General features: G+C 39.9%; 1 protein-coding gene across 12 annotated transcripts in view; it reads left to right on the top strand.

The window, feature by feature from the left end:
- PAM (peptidylglycine alpha-amidating monooxygenase) overlaps positions 1–17,760 on the top strand; it is a 183,908-nt gene that overhangs the window by 103,029 nt on the left and 63,119 nt on the right. For all 12 annotated transcript variants that reach the window (XM_072992490.2, XM_020794415.3, XM_020794414.3 and 9 more), the window contains 4 exons: positions 3,720–3,805; positions 4,829–4,912; positions 14,570–14,618; positions 16,837–16,904. In XM_072992490.2, coding sequence (XP_072848591.2) covers positions 3,720–3,805; positions 4,829–4,912; positions 14,570–14,618; positions 16,837–16,904 — 287 coding nt within the window. The remainder of the gene's footprint in view (positions 1–3,719; positions 3,806–4,828; positions 4,913–14,569; positions 14,619–16,836; positions 16,905–17,760) is intronic.

Below are 17,760 nucleotides of genomic sequence, written 5' to 3'. Positions count from 1 at the left end.
TGTGCATAATCTGTACTGTGCTTATAAGTTTGTATTTGTCTTCACTTGTCTTGAGATATGCCATAATGTAACAAGAATATCTTATAATGATTTTTTGATAGGAAAAGGTGTAGGGACAAAGCTGACCTACTATTCAAGGCACACTAGTTCATAAAAAATACATTGATCAGGATTCCTGATAGTCTTCATTGAGTAGTTGGCGCAGTGTCACTATTGCAGCTGAGAAATACATGCCAGATTTTAGATAAAACTTTTAACTTATGCACCCAAGTATGTTGTGATAGTAAATCAATGTCTAATCTAGGCTTCATTTGCCTGTGCAAAACTTCCACTAGGTTTAATTCTGTTGTGCAGATTTCATTTTCCTGGTAATTTTGCATTTTGTTTCTTACAATTATATCTTTCAGTCTTAAAAAGATGCCCTGGACAGTTATGAATACAGTACATGATTTTAAAATAATATTTTAAAAGCATAGATACCATACAAAAATCATGCAGACACAATTGCAACAAATAAATAGTTTGCATGGAAATATAATAGTTCAAGATATAGTCAGGTTGAAAGCCTTGCATTTTACTCCAAAGTGCTATAAAAGAGAGCCTGGAAAGTGTACTGAGGGAAAACATTCCACAAATGAGGTGGTATTGCCATTGAAAATAAACCTCTTCTGTATAGGATGGCCAGTAATATATTACCCCAAAAGAGGAAGTGGGTCTTCAAAATATAAATCTAAAACATCGTTTAAATACTGAATATCTCATGTAGTGGAGAAGACAATGACTAGGAAATGCTAAAAAGACAGTGGCCAGAATCCTACTGATGTTTGTGGACCTTTTCTGATTAATTGCAGCTAATTGGCAAGCTGTTAAGTTGTATCTTGTTTGAGTATCTGGTCACACATCTGCTTGCACATCTCAGTTGCATCTCAGTAACAATTCAGGCAAAAAACAGGTGATCAATGTGTCAACTCCATCTGATATATGGCAAAACTGCTCACTCTTGATGGGCAAACTTCATGCCCATGTTCTTCTTTTTTATGGTCAATTGTGTTTTAAACTTTATGGCTTGGTTCCAGGCTATTTAGCAGACCATATCTCCCTGTATAACCTTTCTCGGGTTTTAAGATCTTAGGGGGAGGCTGTCTTTTAGGTCCCATCACCTTTACAGAGGGACTCAAGGAAGGGATGTCTTAGTTGCTGCCCTTATGTTATGGAATTCCCTCCCCTTTGAAGCACAACTGCCCTCCCTCCCTCACCTCTCCTTTTAGTAGGACTTGCAAACATTTTTGTTTAGACAGAATTTTAATATTTGATTTCAACATAGCTGGATAACGTATGCTTGCTATCATAGTTTTTTAAATTTGTGTGGGTTTTTTAATGATTCTACATTTTTAATCTGTTTTTAGAGAACAATTTTAATAATTCCACGCTTAATAACTTTTAAATAGTTAATGTGTCTTATTTTAATTTTTGTTTGTTTGTTTCTTTTAATGATCTGTGGGCTGCCACGAGTCCCTTTGCCAGGAGGAAGGTGGCATAAATATGCAATAAATGGATAAAGTGCTAATTCATGTTGCATGATTATATGTGATTGCCTGCTATTCATCCAGCTGGCTGGATAGCTCAGTGAGCTAGGTAAGCGGCGTCAGAGCCCAATGGTGGGAGTTCAGCACCCCACTGTGCATCCCAGGAGAGCCAGCCTGTGTGGCCTTGAGCAAGCTGTACAGTTCCAGGATGTCCCCAGAAGAAGAAGGGAATGGTACATCATTTCTGCATATTTGTTACCTAGAAAAATCTGAGAAGGATCACCATAAGTCAGAATTGAGTTGACGGCACATGATTGGAGATGAGCATGAACTCCCTGTTTGCTGATTCATTCCAGTTCATTCACCACCACATGAGGTGTTTGGCAGTTCAGCACCCTTCCCCCTCTACTAGGCACCCAGTCAGAGGCAGCATCACAGCTTCCCTGCCCTGCCTCCTCTGTGTGCTGAGTGGCACCCACCAGAGAAGGTGGGGTGGCGGACTGTCAAACACCTGTTGCAGAGGCAAACAAACCAGCGCTTCATGTTTATCTCTACACATGATTATTATTAATATTATTAATTCATGTTGCATCTCTCAAACTAGTTCATGTAAGTTGATAGTATAATTTGGACCAACAGGTTTTCCTCCACTTGCGTAGATAGCCCAGTCTTTGAGGATTATGTGTGATTGCCTTCAAGCCAGCATGGTGCAAGGATGTAAAAACATGATCTGATTTTTTGGGGGGGCTAACTTGACTGGAGAAAATACTTCAGGGAAGAATTATCAGGCCAGATGAAATTCCTTGCCTCTGGGCAAGAGTGGGATAAAGAGTGATCATTTTTATCACCTTACCCGTGCAGGTAGTCTCTGGGCAAAACAAATATCCTTTTCCTTTGAGAAGCAAAGCCCACAACACAGCAAGCACAGAACAACTGTCTGACTGTTAAAAGAGATTCAGTATCTCCTCCACTGCTCTTAATCCTTAAAATTCTGTGCAACAAAATGATAATCATTATCTTCTGGCACAGTTTGCACTATTTGCTTTAAAGGAGAGTGTGTGTGTGTATGTGTGTGTGTGTGTGTGTGTGTGTGTGAGAGAGAGAGAGAGAGAGAGAGACAAAGAGAGAGAGAGAGAGAATTATTTAAAATATGCTCATCTCCTCTTCTTGTTCAGAGTCCTACAAAAACATGCCCTCTTGCATGGTGAGAAAAATAATATTGTGTTTTCTCTGCCTTATATGCAAGGATGAAACAAACAAGGATTTATAGCCATAGTGTGGTGTAGTATTCAAAATTTTGGAAGTAGTGAGATTCAAGACTCAGTTCAAATCTACATTGTGCCACAAAACATAGCAGGGAAAATAAGGTTTGATCCCCTGTGATTCATAATTTATCAAACCTGTCTTCCCTGGGTGAAATTGATGTAGCTGTCCAGAGAACAATTTTCAGGAGTCAGCAGGGGCAGAAGCAGAGAGCTCAGTTTATATGGAGCTCCAACAGCAAAAGCTGCCATAAGGTGCTAGCAAGGTGCTAATTGGCAATTTACACCATTCTCTCTCCCCCTCCTTTTATTTACTTCTCCAAAGTGCCCTAGCAAGAATGTATTCCAAAGCTGAGCTGAAACTCTTTTTAGAATAAACTGTTGGGAAACTAGAGGCACTTGGCTGAGGAGAACTGAGACCCCCCCCAATGAATGAATCAGGTGGTGATACCAAGCAGAAAGTAGACAAAGATGATATCAAGCTGGTCAAACTGATCAGAACAAATTTAAAACCATCTCTGTTGGCTAAACAAAACAAAATGATTTCTCACTTAAAATAGACAGTTGCACTATAGGCATCTCTGCATTGATCTTTACATTGTGTTGTCTTAGGTTTTAATTCTGATTAATCTGTGCCCAACTCAGAATAAATTGCAGGGTAAATAACTACTGTTATTGCCTCCTCAGACTAGGGTTTGGTTGTAAAGATAAAATGTCTTAATGTTAATGACGGAAAGTTGGGTTACAAATGTAATGAGTGCGGTATTGCATGATGTGAACAATTTGAGGTTGTGGGTACAACATGATTCAAAGTAATATAAAGAATATTGAATGTAGAAGTAGGCTTTCTTGTATGGAATAAAATGAGATATTTAATATTCCTCAGATCAAGAAAATGAGCCCAGATGTGTTCTGTGTTCATTTCTTTCAGGGACTGCAATGGAGGAACATGCATGGACACATCCAACATTTTGTATGCTTGGGCAAGAAATGCTCCACCAACAAGACTGCCAAAAGGTAAAGGGTCCTCGATGGCATGACATTCCAAATACTGGTGTGGCAGTAGGGGATAATCTCTTTGGAGTTGGAGGGACACATTTTTGCTTTAAATATTTAACAGTTTTAATATTTAAATATTTAGTGCATCTACTACCTTACACAATTGTAATACTTTGATTCCACTTTAACTGCCGTAGTTCTGTCCTACAGAATACTGACATTTGTATTTTGTTGAGCTACTTAGAATTCTTTGCTAAGGTTCACAGGAGTGGGCTGAGCTTTCTGACAAGAGCTTGTCAGACTACAAATCCCATCATTCCATAAGATCACGCAATGGCAATTAAAGTGGAATGAGACTATTGTAGCTGTGTAACTGAGACAACTATACAAGAGAAGTGGGGCATCAGAGCAGCGAACTGCTCATCTAAGTAAACTGGTATAAGAAAAGGTGTATGTCATTTGGAAGCAGGTGAGTTTTTATCTTTTTTTTCTTCTCATGTGGGCTTGAATAAATTTCCTTCTACAGCAGATTTCTATGCTGTGCTATTTACTGCAGATGGAGATAACATTTATGGCTTATAAATGATGGATTGTTGGTGAATTTGATTTGGTTTGTAGCAGAACACTGTCAAGATGATTCTTTTATCTTGCATTACACCAAGTATCCATATTCCCACCAACAGTGAGCTGAGCCATTAAAAATAAAAAATAAAAAATGGAGACATAAACTTGGGATATCTTGCCTGTCTGCTTGTATTTGCTCATCTCCCATTTCATAGCCAGGTTAGATGTAGAGCTCTCGGTTCTAATGCTTATTTGCCTTGGAGAAAGTACTTCAGAAGTTGCTATGCAAACAGAATACTGTATACATGTAGAATGTTGAATTGTGTGTCCTTTAAAGTTACTAAAATAAGAACTTTGACACTTTTTGTAATGTGGGCATTTCAGGATTTCCGTTGAATTTCTTACTTTTTGATAGTGCTTTTAGGAATGCATTTGCATATAATCACTTGAATTTCACCTCTCCTTTTTTATGTTAAGGTGTTGGATTCAAAGTTGGAGGAGAGAAGGGTAGCAAATACTTTGTGCTCCAAGTACATTATGGAGATGTTAGTGCATTCAAAGGTATGTCTCGTCTTCAAGTATTACTGTATTATGCTATTAATGTAGAATTTTTTTTAAAAAAAACTAGTAACTAAGATCAATTACAACAGGCAATTTAACGTCTGCTTAAATGGGCCAACCATCTGACTTAAATTCAAATAAGTCTGTGTCTTGTGGGGTAATTTGCTGGTTGCCTGCTGGACCTTCAGATAATTTGATATTAACCTGGATTGGTTCCAACCCAGAGGGGCCTCTGAGCTTTGCACAGTTCACTATGTAATCAGAAAAGAAACAGGATCTATCTATAGGCTTCCTTTTGGCCACTTTTGTCACCTCCTTCTCTGTCCCCACTTCCTAGCTGTTGGCAGGGCATTCCTGCAGAGTTATACTGAAGCCTGAAGCAGCATACAAGAATGTGAGGAAGAATAGGAAATGGAGGCCCCATATTTCCTGGCACTCTTTAGTCAATCTTTTATGGTAATGATATTCAGCATCTGGCTCTGGCACATTGTATGCTCTCTTTCTTGTTTAATTTAACCATAGTTATCAGGATTTCAAATCTAGTTTTCAGAGATGTCACTATGTCCTTGAGACTCTTTATCTTACCTTCTACGTAACTACATCTTTAGAAGCAGAGCAGATTGCAAGGAGACGTAGGAACTGAACTGGAACTGAAACAGGTCCATTTCATATCAGACACAATGTTAGTATGTTATCTCAACTATGTAAATCTTTAAGGAAAGAGATCTAAGTATAGTAGATACTGATTGTTGTTAAAAACATGTTAAGATTTCAACTAGACCTTCAGAATTATGATACTGATTGGTTAAATTACATTACGTTTGATGAGAATATTAACCTTGACATTAAGCTCAGTAAAGAAAATTAAAATTCAGCTATCTTCTCAGTAGCACTCTTGAATGACTTCCATTTGTTGCTGGTGTTCCGGTGCAACATGCCACTTTGCCAGTTGGTTAGTATATAGCTCACAGCTGTTGACACTGTGCCATTGGGACTCATTCTGGTTATGATCACATCTTGTGTTCTGATTTTTAATTTTTAGGATCTGCCAATGGTTTCTGATTTAAGCATTCTGACGTTCCTGCATTTGCTAGTAGCAGCAACTGTCCAGTGCCCAGTGCTTCTTCTCTGGAAATTAATTTATATTACACAGCAACAGTGCTTTATAAGGTCCCTTACACACACACACAATTTTCTAAGGACTGTTTTGCATTAGCAAGTTTTTTGCACAATTGATGTTTTGTCTCTTAGCACATTGTTCATTCCAGCATTTATTGCAAACTATATGCTGCTGTGCATCCTACATCCTCATTCTTTCTTCTGTAATTGCCTTGCAGTTTTGATCCATTTGGGGGTGTACATTCCTTCATTTTTTTTAATTCCAACACATTTCCTTTCTACAGCAAACTTATGCTATAGCAATTAACCTTGGCAAAGCACCGGGGGAGAGAGGCTTCTTTCATAGAGAAACCATTTAGTTCTCAATTAGAATCTATCTTAACACAGTTTTGGTAGAATATCTTTCAAGATTCAGAATGAGTGACTCTGATACATTTTATCATCTATTTCCTTTTTAATTTAACCACAATTATAAGGATTGGAAATCTGATTTTCAGCTTTTAGTTAACTGTTAACAACCATACTTCAATCATTTGTGGATTAGAATCTATTTTATAGGAACCATCAGCTGAAATCCAGTAGTAAGTTATAGCTAGAACAGGCCCATTGAATCAGAGGAGATTTGGTGAGTCAACAGGAAGGTCAGGAATTTTCTGGCATTGTCAGTGGAGATCTTGCATTTGTAAGAAAGACCTTTTGAGCGAAAATGCCTATTTTTGTGTTCTGTGCTGCTAAAGTGAATTATGAGAGTTGTAGGAACTGCCCAGCATTGTCCAGCATTAGGGCATTTGCAGCTTTAAGACCTGAATTTAACTTCTCCTTTTCTATGTTAAGGTGTTGAATGGTATCAGATTGGTTGTTGCCATCTTTCTTAACAGCTTGCCAATACATCAGTGTTTGCTTTGTGTGGGTGTGCTTTCCTTCTCAGAGGAAAAGGAAACTGGAGACATGTTGGAACACTGGGTTTGATCCCACTGACAATAAAAACTGCTGTTCTATTGGGTTCTGCTTTAAAAAAAAACACAAATTTAATTTTGGTATAAACACAAGGTATGTGCATGCATGGAGTACTGCGCCAGGGGAGTGAGTTTTTCCGCTCCTCAGCCAGAGATCCATTTATTTTGAGGTGGTAATGGAATCAATTGGAATTCATTGGAATTGATTCCACATGGGTGAGCAACCTACTGCTTTTTTAAAAATTCCTGCTTCCTAATACAGCACTATACCAGGTAAGCAAGAATTTTTAAAATAATAATAATAATAAAGCACCACGGTCCACTTGCTGAAAGAGCCAGCACCACATCAGACAGCTCATTCTAAGCCCAGACTTCTTTCCCCTTTCAGTTCCCACCACCTTCCTCCCCTCCTGGCCCGTCTCTCAACCAACCTCTTCTTCTCATCCCTCCCCAAATCCTCTCTACCATCTATTCCCCTCAACTTGTTCAGAGTTATTAGAAGTTAAAGGTATTTGGGTGTAAAAGACTGTTTTTTCAAGGTAAACATTATTTTTAACTCTATATATTTCTATTTTTCAATAAATATTTCCCCACTTTACTTGTGCATGCTTCATCTCCACGCATATTGCTTTTTCCACATTCCAACTGTTTATAAAACATTTATTTTAGCATTTTAAATAATATCATTAATTACGCTTGTGACACAGCAGTGAGACAAAAATAAAATCCCTGCTGCACAATGAATTAACTTTGTATTCAGTGATAAGTTGTAGTAACATATTTTATATTGGTTCCAAATCTTATTTATTTGCTCTTAAAAATAAACTTTAAAAGGGGGGGAATACTTTATCCTTATGAAAAGTTTCATTTTTAGATCTTTGGTGCATTCTAGGACTCTATTCTTCTTACTCGCATTTCCAAAGAAATCTTAAGACAGTCATCTGTATGTGTTCTTGCACTTCCACGTATATAAAATGCTGTAAAATACGATGTTTCAGATTAAAACAGTTAAAAATAGGAGCAGCTTTTGAAAAACATGCCATTCTTCCATAGTTGATGGAAGTTATTTCCCCTTTTCTCACTGTTATTTTAACATGCTGCTTTATAGTGGACACATTTATGGTAACTTTCATGTGCAATATTTCACCATTGAATCAGGACTGGATTTTTTGTTTCTATTGCTTCAGTTTTTAAGCTGTAATTCTGGTACAATAAGCCTGATCTGTGGGTATTTCAACTTTGTAAACCTTTAATGTAACTTCAGAGTGGTGGTTACCATTTATTTTTCTCGGTGATCAAAGAATTAGAAGCTGATATGCATATCACAATAGATTTTGTAATATACACTGCGCAATCCAGAAGAGCTATTAAGCCACCCTAGTAAGCACAGCTTCTTGTTTGATCTCTGTTGGAAACTCTGCATAGAGAATCAGATTTGAAAGGAACCGGCTTCTAAGGGGGGATGAATGCATTTCCTTCTCTTTGCCACGAGGCAAATGGAAGCTAATAATTTCTTTGTCCTGGAGCAATGTGTACTTGCTCTCTAGCTGAAATGCAAAATCAAAGGAATTATCCAAGGCTGAGTGGCAAATAGCAAAAATGAATTTGAGGAGGAGTGTTAAGAACTGTATCGTGTTCCAGCAATCTGCTGAGCTGGTCCCCAAAGCAAATGTTATGCAGTTCAGTTTCTTCCAGCTTATCAAACCTGCTGAGTGGAGACCTCGTTAGATATGACCATGTATGGAGAGGGGTATGTAAGGGATAGAAACTCATCCCATATGCAGGAAAAATTTGCCAGTGTGAAGCAAAACTCTTATTTATACATTATAAATATTTAACACAGGAAATGGTCTGAAATTTGTGAGAAAAAAAGTAACTTGGTAGTTGATAACTTATGCAAGACTGGAGCCTAACCCAGATTTTACCTTTGCTTTAGCACAGTGAGCAAATTTCCTAAAGTCTACAATGATGTGGATTTGGAGGTAGCAGAGTACTTTTCGTTGGGTTTTTACTTGTGATGTCTGACTTATTCACAAGGCACTGTTTATGCAATCTAGATGCAAAGGCAGCTTCATTGTTTGCTTGACCTAACTGTAAAGTGTGTTTGACAGCCTAGAAGTCTAATGACTGAAGATATAATAAGAATTGCTTGACACGATTGCGGGGGAATGTGCCTTTTAGGGAAATGGGTCTGCCCTATATGATGCTTAACTAGGAACTGAACTGCATTCTATGTTTGTGGAGTTAAAATGACTTGAATGGAATATATTAAAGCAATTACCTTCTGCATTTAGTTTCAGTTTTACCTATTTGTCAGTTTTCAGCAAACTGGATGTATGCTTCATGTATACATATGTAATACATGATACCTAATGGGGTGTAGTGGATAGAGTGACAGAGTAGGACTTTGGAGACCTGGGTTCAAATCCCTGTTCAGCCATAGAAACTCACTGCAGGGATGACACTGGTAAAATAACTCCTTAACCACTCACTTACCTTGGAAGAACTATTGTGGTTGGTATATAAGTTGATTCCAACTTGATTCCAACATAGTATGCATATGTATTTAATAGATACTTGCACATTGTGTTTTCCACCTCCACCCATTTTCTTAAATGTCACTGTTTTTGTTTTTGCATTTCCTAATGGGTTAAAGCACATGATACAATCATATGTATGATGGGTACTCAGGTATCCACAACATTTTATTGTGTCTTGAGCTGAAACACATTAAGAACTGCAGAAGCTAAGAAGCTGAGTGAAAAATCTTCTCCAGTCTGAAGCTTCTCTGCTGTGACATTTACTGCTTCTGGGTGTCCACCAGCTTTCACTGAAGGAAACTGGAAGATACCTGTCCAAATTCATGCACAGTGAGAGAGTCAGTTGCCTTGGGCAAATTACAGTCAGTCAGTGTGTGACATCTCTGTCTGTCAGTAAAATGAAAGCAATCTACTTCACAGGATTGTTTGAAGATGAATAACAGAGATTACAAAGGAGTCTAAATTTTCTAAAAAGAGCTTCCTTTTCCCCTAGACGGCTGCACAGAATGACTTCCCCTTTTCTTCATCTACCTTCCTTTGTTTCCAGGCCTCCTGCTTACCCTGCAACTCTCCAGATGTTTTATAGAACAGCTTCTGGTATGCAGAATAAAATAATAAAGCACTGTTATAATAAAATACTGTTATAAGCAGCAGTGATCACACAGATGATATTACTGGAAGCTGACAAACAGGGCAGTAATGCATTGGCCAGCCTCTTTCTCCCAACATCAGGTTTTCGGAGGCAGGCTGCCTTTGAATATGAAGGGCCCATTCAAGTACCATAGCTAGTAATAGCCATCCACAGATCTATTTTTGTGGAAGATCTATCTAATTTGATAAGTATGTCTTTGACAAGAATAAGAATTTTTCAGTGCCACTTTGAATCCAGAGGTTAAAGTACCTAGATGTTTGGGAGAAAACCATAGAAACTGAATTGAGATGGCTGTTTGCATGGCTTACCATTGACAGAATGCTGAGAACAGAAATGTTATGAAACTAGTAAAATACAGGAAATTTGAAATAAAACAGCAATTTAACATTGGTTGAGGCAAACAGAATTTCAGGCACTTTTCCAAAAGACTCCTGCTGCCAACACAAGCACATATACGAGTCTTTGTTATTTGGGGGTTGCATGACCTCCCTGGAGTGCTCAAATGAAAATCTGTGTCAGTGTAATCTATGGCATATCAGTGATTGACAGTTACCCATCCCTCATTTCTTGGGGGGGGGCAAGCATTCATTTGAACTCATGCCACAAGCACCCACGTGAATTACGTGGGACATCTGATGGAAGTGATGGCATGAAAGCCATCAATCTGTATGTGCAGTTGCTTATGTTTGATGGTGAGAACAGGGCAGAGGAGGGGGAGACATTTTTGTCTTGCCTGATAATATGCATATTTGTGTAGAGATAAACATATGGAGAAACTCATATATTGTCTCATTTGGGGGTAGAGAAGGACAGAAGGACCATTATTATGCCTTCTTACATTTGTGTGCACATGTGCATCCCCCATGTTGACTGTATGCATTGCAGTCTTGGAAGGGAAGGACAAAGAAGGCAAAGCAGAGAAATTCTCTCCCCCACCTTCAATTTTCCTCCTCCATTCCCTCCCTCTTACTGTTTCCCTTGCATTTTGTGCTATGGAGGACTTCCCCATAAATGTTTCTGTGAGCACCTGGAATAGTAAAGTATTCAACTGATACAAATGCAAGACCAAGTAATACCTTTATTACACTAAAATCTGAACAAACAGCTAGCTTTTGATGTCAATCCATCTTCCTCAGGCTATGTGCCAAGATTTTGTGGAAAGTGCAGAAAAAATGTACATGAGAGTCATGGCAGATTATTGGGCCAGGGCTATTTCTTAAGGTCAGTTCAAAAGCAAATGCCATTGGGTGTGTGGTTTCAAATTCCACACCAGATAGCAACTGGCTGGATTTCTCCTCCCATCTCTCCCAACAAAGAACTGCCACATAATCTGCATTTACACCACCACCACATTGCCTTACAGTATTTTGAAACTCAAGGTTTTAAAGTGATAGTAGCACCAGAAGCATTCAATGGGGGCTCACAAGATGAAGCAAACTATTCCTTTTCCTTTCATTTTAACCCTGTTAGAAGTCTTCTGATAACATTGCCATAGAGGTTGATAACAGATTCTGCTGTCTACTGTCCATAAACAGTGGATCTGTGTATGTTGTGTGTGTTGGGAAATACTTGATAACTGTTATGAAATGGCGTTGTACACATTGTTTTGCAAGATTATATGTAGACATGTATTCAGTGAACCTGGAAATATTGGAATATTTTGTAGAAGTGAAGTAAGTACTTGGTAGACTGTCCTAGATTAAAGTGGGAAAAGATTAAGTATAAACAATACAGGTTTTACTTTACCATGCATTTTTTTTTCAAAAAGAGAAGAAAGTTCAAATAGTATAGCAACTCCTAACCCTATACTAGCAACTGTTTATTTATTTATTTATTTATTTATTGGATTTATATACCGCCCCATAGCGCTACAAGCACTCTCCGGGCGGTTTACAATTTTAATTATAAAGGCTACACATTGCCCCCCCAGCAAGCTGGGTACTCATTTTACCGACCTCGGAAGGATGGAAGGCTGAGTCAACCTTGAGCCGGCTACCTGGGATTTGAACCCCAGGTCGTGAGCACAGTTTTAGCTGCAGTACAGCGTTTTAACCACTGCGCCACGAGGCTCTTAATGGCCGGCAGATGGTCTTTGGCTCCTTCTGGGTGTAGGCACGATGGTCTGGTGCGGTCCCAGGGGCAGCTCCGGCCTGTAAGCTCTCTCTCCCCCTAGGCCAGGTGGTTGATGTTGAGAGGGGGTGAGGCAGCCAGGAGCAGCAGGCCGCAAGGCCTGTAACCACAGAGGGAGATCCAGTAGGGGCCCAACCACAGACTCACTGCCTCTCACACAGTGAGCTATGGCCGGCAGATGATCTTTGGCTCCTTCTGGGTGTAGGCACGATGGTCTAGTGCGGTCCCAGGGGCAGCTCCGGCCTGTAAGCTCTCTCTCCCCCTAGGCCAGGTGGTTGATGTTGAGAGGGGGTGAGGCAACCAGGAGCAGCAGGCCGCAAGGCCTGTAACCACAGAGGGAGATCCAGTAGGGGCCCAACCACAGACTCACTGCCTCTCACACAGTGAGCTATGGCCGGCAGATGATCTTTGGCTCCTTCTGGGTGTAGGCACGATGGTCTGGTGCGGTCCCAGGGGCAGCTCCGGCCTGTAAGCTCTCTCTCCCCCTAGGCCAGGTGGTTGATGTTGAGAGGGGGTGAGGCAGCCAGGAGCAGCAGGCCGCAAGGCCTGTAACCACAGAGGGAGATCCAGTAGGGGCCCAACCACAGACTCACTGCCTCTCACACAGTGAGCTATGGCCGGCAGATGATCTTTGGCTCCTTCTGGGTGTAGGCACGATGGTCCAGTGCGGTCCCAGGGGCAGCTCCGGCCTGTAAGCTCTCTCTCCCCCTAGGCCAGGTGGTTGATGTTGAGAGGGGGTGAGGCAGCCAGGACCAGCAGGCCGCAAGGCCTGTAACCACAGAGGGAGATCCAGTAGGGGCCCAACCACAGACTCACTGCCTCTCACACAGTGAGCCACGGCCGGCAGATGATCCTTGGTTCCTTCTGGGTGTAGGCACGACGGTCCGGTGCGGTCCCAGGGGCAGCTCCGGCCTGCAAGCTCTCTCTCCCCCTAGGCCAGGTGGCCGACGTCGAGAGGGGGTGAGGCAGCCAGGAGCAGCAGGCCACAAGGCCTGCAACCACAGAGGGAGATCCAGTAGAGGCCCAACCACAGACTCACTGCCTCTCACACAGTGAGCTATGGCCGGCAGATGATCTTTGGCTCCTTCTGGGTGCAGGCACGATGGTCTGGTGCGGTCCCAGGGGCAGCTCCGGCCTGTAAGCTCTCTCTCCCCCTAGGCCAGGTGGTTGATGCCGAGAGGGGGTGAGGCAGCCAGGAGCAGCAGGCCGCAAGGCCTGTAACCACAGAGGGAGATCCAGTAGGGGCCCAACCACAGACTCACTGCCTCTCACACAGTGAGCTATGGCCGGCAGATGATCTTTGGCTCCTTCTGGGTGTAGGCACGATGGTCTGTTACTAATATTCATGGAAGAGTGCAAGAAAGGATGGAAGTTGGGAGTTATAGTTCAGCAGATAAAGAGTGAAAATTGTGAGACAGATTTGGGAGGTGTGTGCACTACAGAATAATTTCAGAATTTAACGGCAAGGGATAGAATTCATGAGAGGCACAATGGATAGATTTATTTGCAGCATGGGGAAGAGATTGAAATGCATTCAGAGGAAGCATGTGTGCATCGCTTCAGAGGACAAAAAAAAAAGACTTATTGTTTGGTCGTATCTACTTGAAAATAAACTGTACTAGGGATCAAACCCTACTATTGATTTTGTAGGAAAGGTATGGGAAACATGTGGTCCCCTCTCATGTTTGCTGTTTCCAGTGCTCACTAGGGCAAGTGGAAATTGCAGTCCAAGAACATACTGTATTGAGGGCCGCAGGCTCCTTACTTCTGTGTTAAGCTGTGGTGACATCCAGACACAAGAACTGCTGGACTTCAGAGGAAATAGTCCAATACATGGTTTCACATATCCTGAGTAGCTAAAATAATACTCATTGTATGGCTAAAAAAAAAAACCTCTTAAAAAAACTTTAATTTCTCTTCTTGTTTAAAATATGGTATTACGATTTTGCCTTTTGCTTTGAAAAATGCCTGCTGCTTGCTATTTAAAATATAATGGCCAACGTTCAAGTTTGTGGGTGCAGTATATTAAACAAATTGTTCAAATTATTGCCACCGTGGAAGAGATTCTGATGCAAATACAGAGTCTTTATCATTTGCATAGCAGAACGATGTTATACTATGCATCGCAAAACTCATTTATGCTTGGCACACTGATTGTCTAATAAGACATTTATGTAGGAACTACTTAATTATTGCTCTCAAATAATAATGGAGGAAAAGCAGTGATTATATTTAGCTTTATCTTACTCTTTTTTTGCAGATAAACACAAAGACTGTTCTGGTGTAACTTTACATCTTACTAATCAAAGGTAAGTATCTTCCTATTTTTTATTTTTATTTTATTTTATTTTGTAATTTGTTCCATATTTTTCAGAACTTTTTTTAAAGGGAGTAATACAAGTTTTACCTAACACGGTGCAGTGGATAGAGTGGCTCTGGACATCCGATTTCAAATCCCTTCTCAGCCATGAACACTCACTTAAGTGGAAAGCCCTATTATATTGCTATTGTTTCCAGTTTAGTTGCCCATAACGAACACAACATAATTTTTTTCATAGACTTTCTGAGAGGAGAACATCAGCCGTATTCAGGCATTGCTCACCGGGGGTCTTGGTTGAGTACAGAACCTATATAAGCAGGAATGCTGTCTTTGCAGAAATGTCCATCCTTACTTTTTCAATGTGGAAAGCAACATTTCTGCAAAGACAGCATTCCTGATTATGTAGGTTCTGTACTCAACCAAGACCCCAATTGTATAGTGTTCTTGCTTAGGCGGAGAGCCTACAGCTGAAACTGAGGAGTCTCTCTTCTGCATACATACGTTTCCATGGAGAGAAATTGACAATGGAAAAGAGAGGGGCTAATTCAGGGCTATTCTTTCTCTCCGTGTCAAACAAACTGGCCATCATGCAGAAGCTCCAGGCCAAAATGAATGATATTTTAAATACAGTGGTGCCTCGACTTACGACCATAATCTGTTCCAGAAGATGGGCATAAATCGAAATGGTTGTAAGTTGAAGCACCATTTCCCATAGGAATTCATTGAAACCCCATTAATCTGTTCTGGCTGAAAAGAATAATCACACACAAAAAACCCCACTCTAAGCCCCATCGGAAGGCAATTGGGCTGAAAAATAATTTAAAAAGACCCCACACATACATAGCCTGCCCCATTCGAACGTGCGATGGGGCTGGGGGAAAAAATTAAACAAACAAGCAAACCCACACACATAGCCAGCCCTATTCAAAAGCACAATGGAGCTGGGGGGAAAATAATTTTAAAAAAACCCACATACAGCCAGCCCAATCCGAATGTGAGATGGGGCTGGGGGAAAAAACAGCAAAACACACACACAAAAAAACATAACAGCACAGAAACATAACCCCCCCAACCCAAACCCACCCTGCAAAACAAAGTAAATGTACTTACTCAGGAGCAGAAAGCAGCTCCATATAGTCTGAAGCCTCCTCCAACGCACTAACTCTAACCATTGGGATGAAAGAGCTAAAAAGAAGCAGCCTCTTCGCCTACCAATGGTTAGCAAATTTGAATTCCCTGCCTTTTCCCCCTGCCTTTTTGTGTTCGTAGCTGAAAGCTTCGGCCACAAGTTGAAGCAAAATTTTGTGGCCAGAGCTGGTCGCAACTTAAAATGGTTGTTAAGTCGGGACATTTGTAAGTCGAGGCACCCCTGTATACAGGGGTGCTTGTCTGAACTGTAAAAATGAAGTTGCATTTGTCTGGCTTGACAATGATGGTTATTTATTCCATTTTTACTCCACTCTCCACTCCTTGGTAGTGTCCAAGGCAGCTCACCATCAACAGGACATAATATAAGGTATAAATAAAATTAAATTCATTTACAGAATCTTTAAAATCTAGCAACACTAACACCATAACAACCATTAAATCAGTTATGTCTAAAACAGTTTAAATTATTACAGTAAATTAAACAGTTTTGTAAATCAGTTTTAGAAAGTAACAGTTTCTAGAAGTAAAAACAATGGAAAGTAATCACGAATATAAGGAGAACCACAAAGCAGAATGCCTTCTATAAATTCTCTCAAATAGCCACTTATTAGAACCACTTCATGTATTAATTAAGGGGGAAGACATAAATGTAAGTGGTTCATAATGTTCTTTTTTTTTTCTTGGACATCATACTTCTTATGAGACCCCAATCTTTAAGAGTCACCTTATCATCCATACTTAACATTCGAGGTATAAAAGTGAGGATTTGCACACCTGGTGCACATTTCTGCATATTATAGGCTGAGTGACATATGTCTATTATTAATATACAGTAACTCTTAGCAGTGTGAGATACATGAATGATTCTGTACAAGAAAATGTGTAGTATTTTACTAATCTGCATGGTGCAGGCCTATATGTGCCAGATACCTCAGGATCTGACTTTGAAAAAGTGCTATCAATATTACCATTTATTTGCTTTTAGAAGGAATCATATAACTAGTGACTCCGTATACTTCTGTGTAACTTATTGATTTGGGTTTCTTTTTCTTTCAAAGACAGCCTATGATTGCTGGCATGTATCTTATGATGGCCATGGATACTGTCATACCACCAGGAGAGAAAGGTGAATATGACAACCACTCCATCTCCTGTCCTTTTCAATTCTTTCCCTGTGGGATAAAATTTCACAGTGTTACAAAACTGCCAGTGCCAAATTTATTGGAAGCACTGTAACTTGTATATATTTCAAGTGTGAAGTCCTAAATATGTTCAAACATAAACACAGTGTGTACTGTTCATCTTAATTGTGGTTTCTAAAAATATTCTGGCTTACAATGAAACAAAACAAGTTTGACTTTGGCCAGCCTCTCTACAGTACAATTAAAAATAACCATGGTTTGCCCAGAATTGAGTATGATGCTAAACAGAAGTTAATTATAATGCAAGTGAAAACTGCTGTTGCCTTGGGGTTGTATCAAAGGAGAAAAGAATGCATGCATGAATGTGAAGCTCATTCAGGTTTGCTCCCAAAAAAACAGTTACTGTGTTCATTTTACATGTTAGTGTCTGTTCATTATTCTACTTATAAGTTTGTGTTGGGTTTTTTAAATTCAAGTTTGCTATGCAATATTTGTTAAAAATTGCTTATGCTGCTGTGTCCAGAAATCTAAGCATATAGTACTAGTTCTAGTTCATAGGTGAAACTTGTGATCTAAATCCAATTAATAGTCCCAAGTAACTGAATCAGTAAGATTTATATAGGTATTGACTTACTGTTTAACAATTTATTCCATTAGTATTTTCTAGTTGGGACTACCTACTGGATTTAGTTCTCTATATGCTTGGCCTGTTCTGTTTTGTTTCTGTGCTGAAAACAACACTGTGCGTACAAGTAAGTGTGCGTATTCATGGTGTTGTACCTTCACTTAAATAAATGGAACAAACTTTAGTGATGTGTGAATGAAAGACTTTACCCAGGT

Source organism: Pogona vitticeps, chromosome 2 (genome assembly GCF_051106095.1).
Source record: "Pogona vitticeps strain Pit_001003342236 chromosome 2, PviZW2.1, whole genome shotgun sequence".
Taxonomy (NCBI): domain Eukaryota; kingdom Metazoa; phylum Chordata; class Lepidosauria; order Squamata; family Agamidae; genus Pogona; species Pogona vitticeps.
This window is presented reverse-complemented; position numbering and strand designations above follow the sequence as displayed.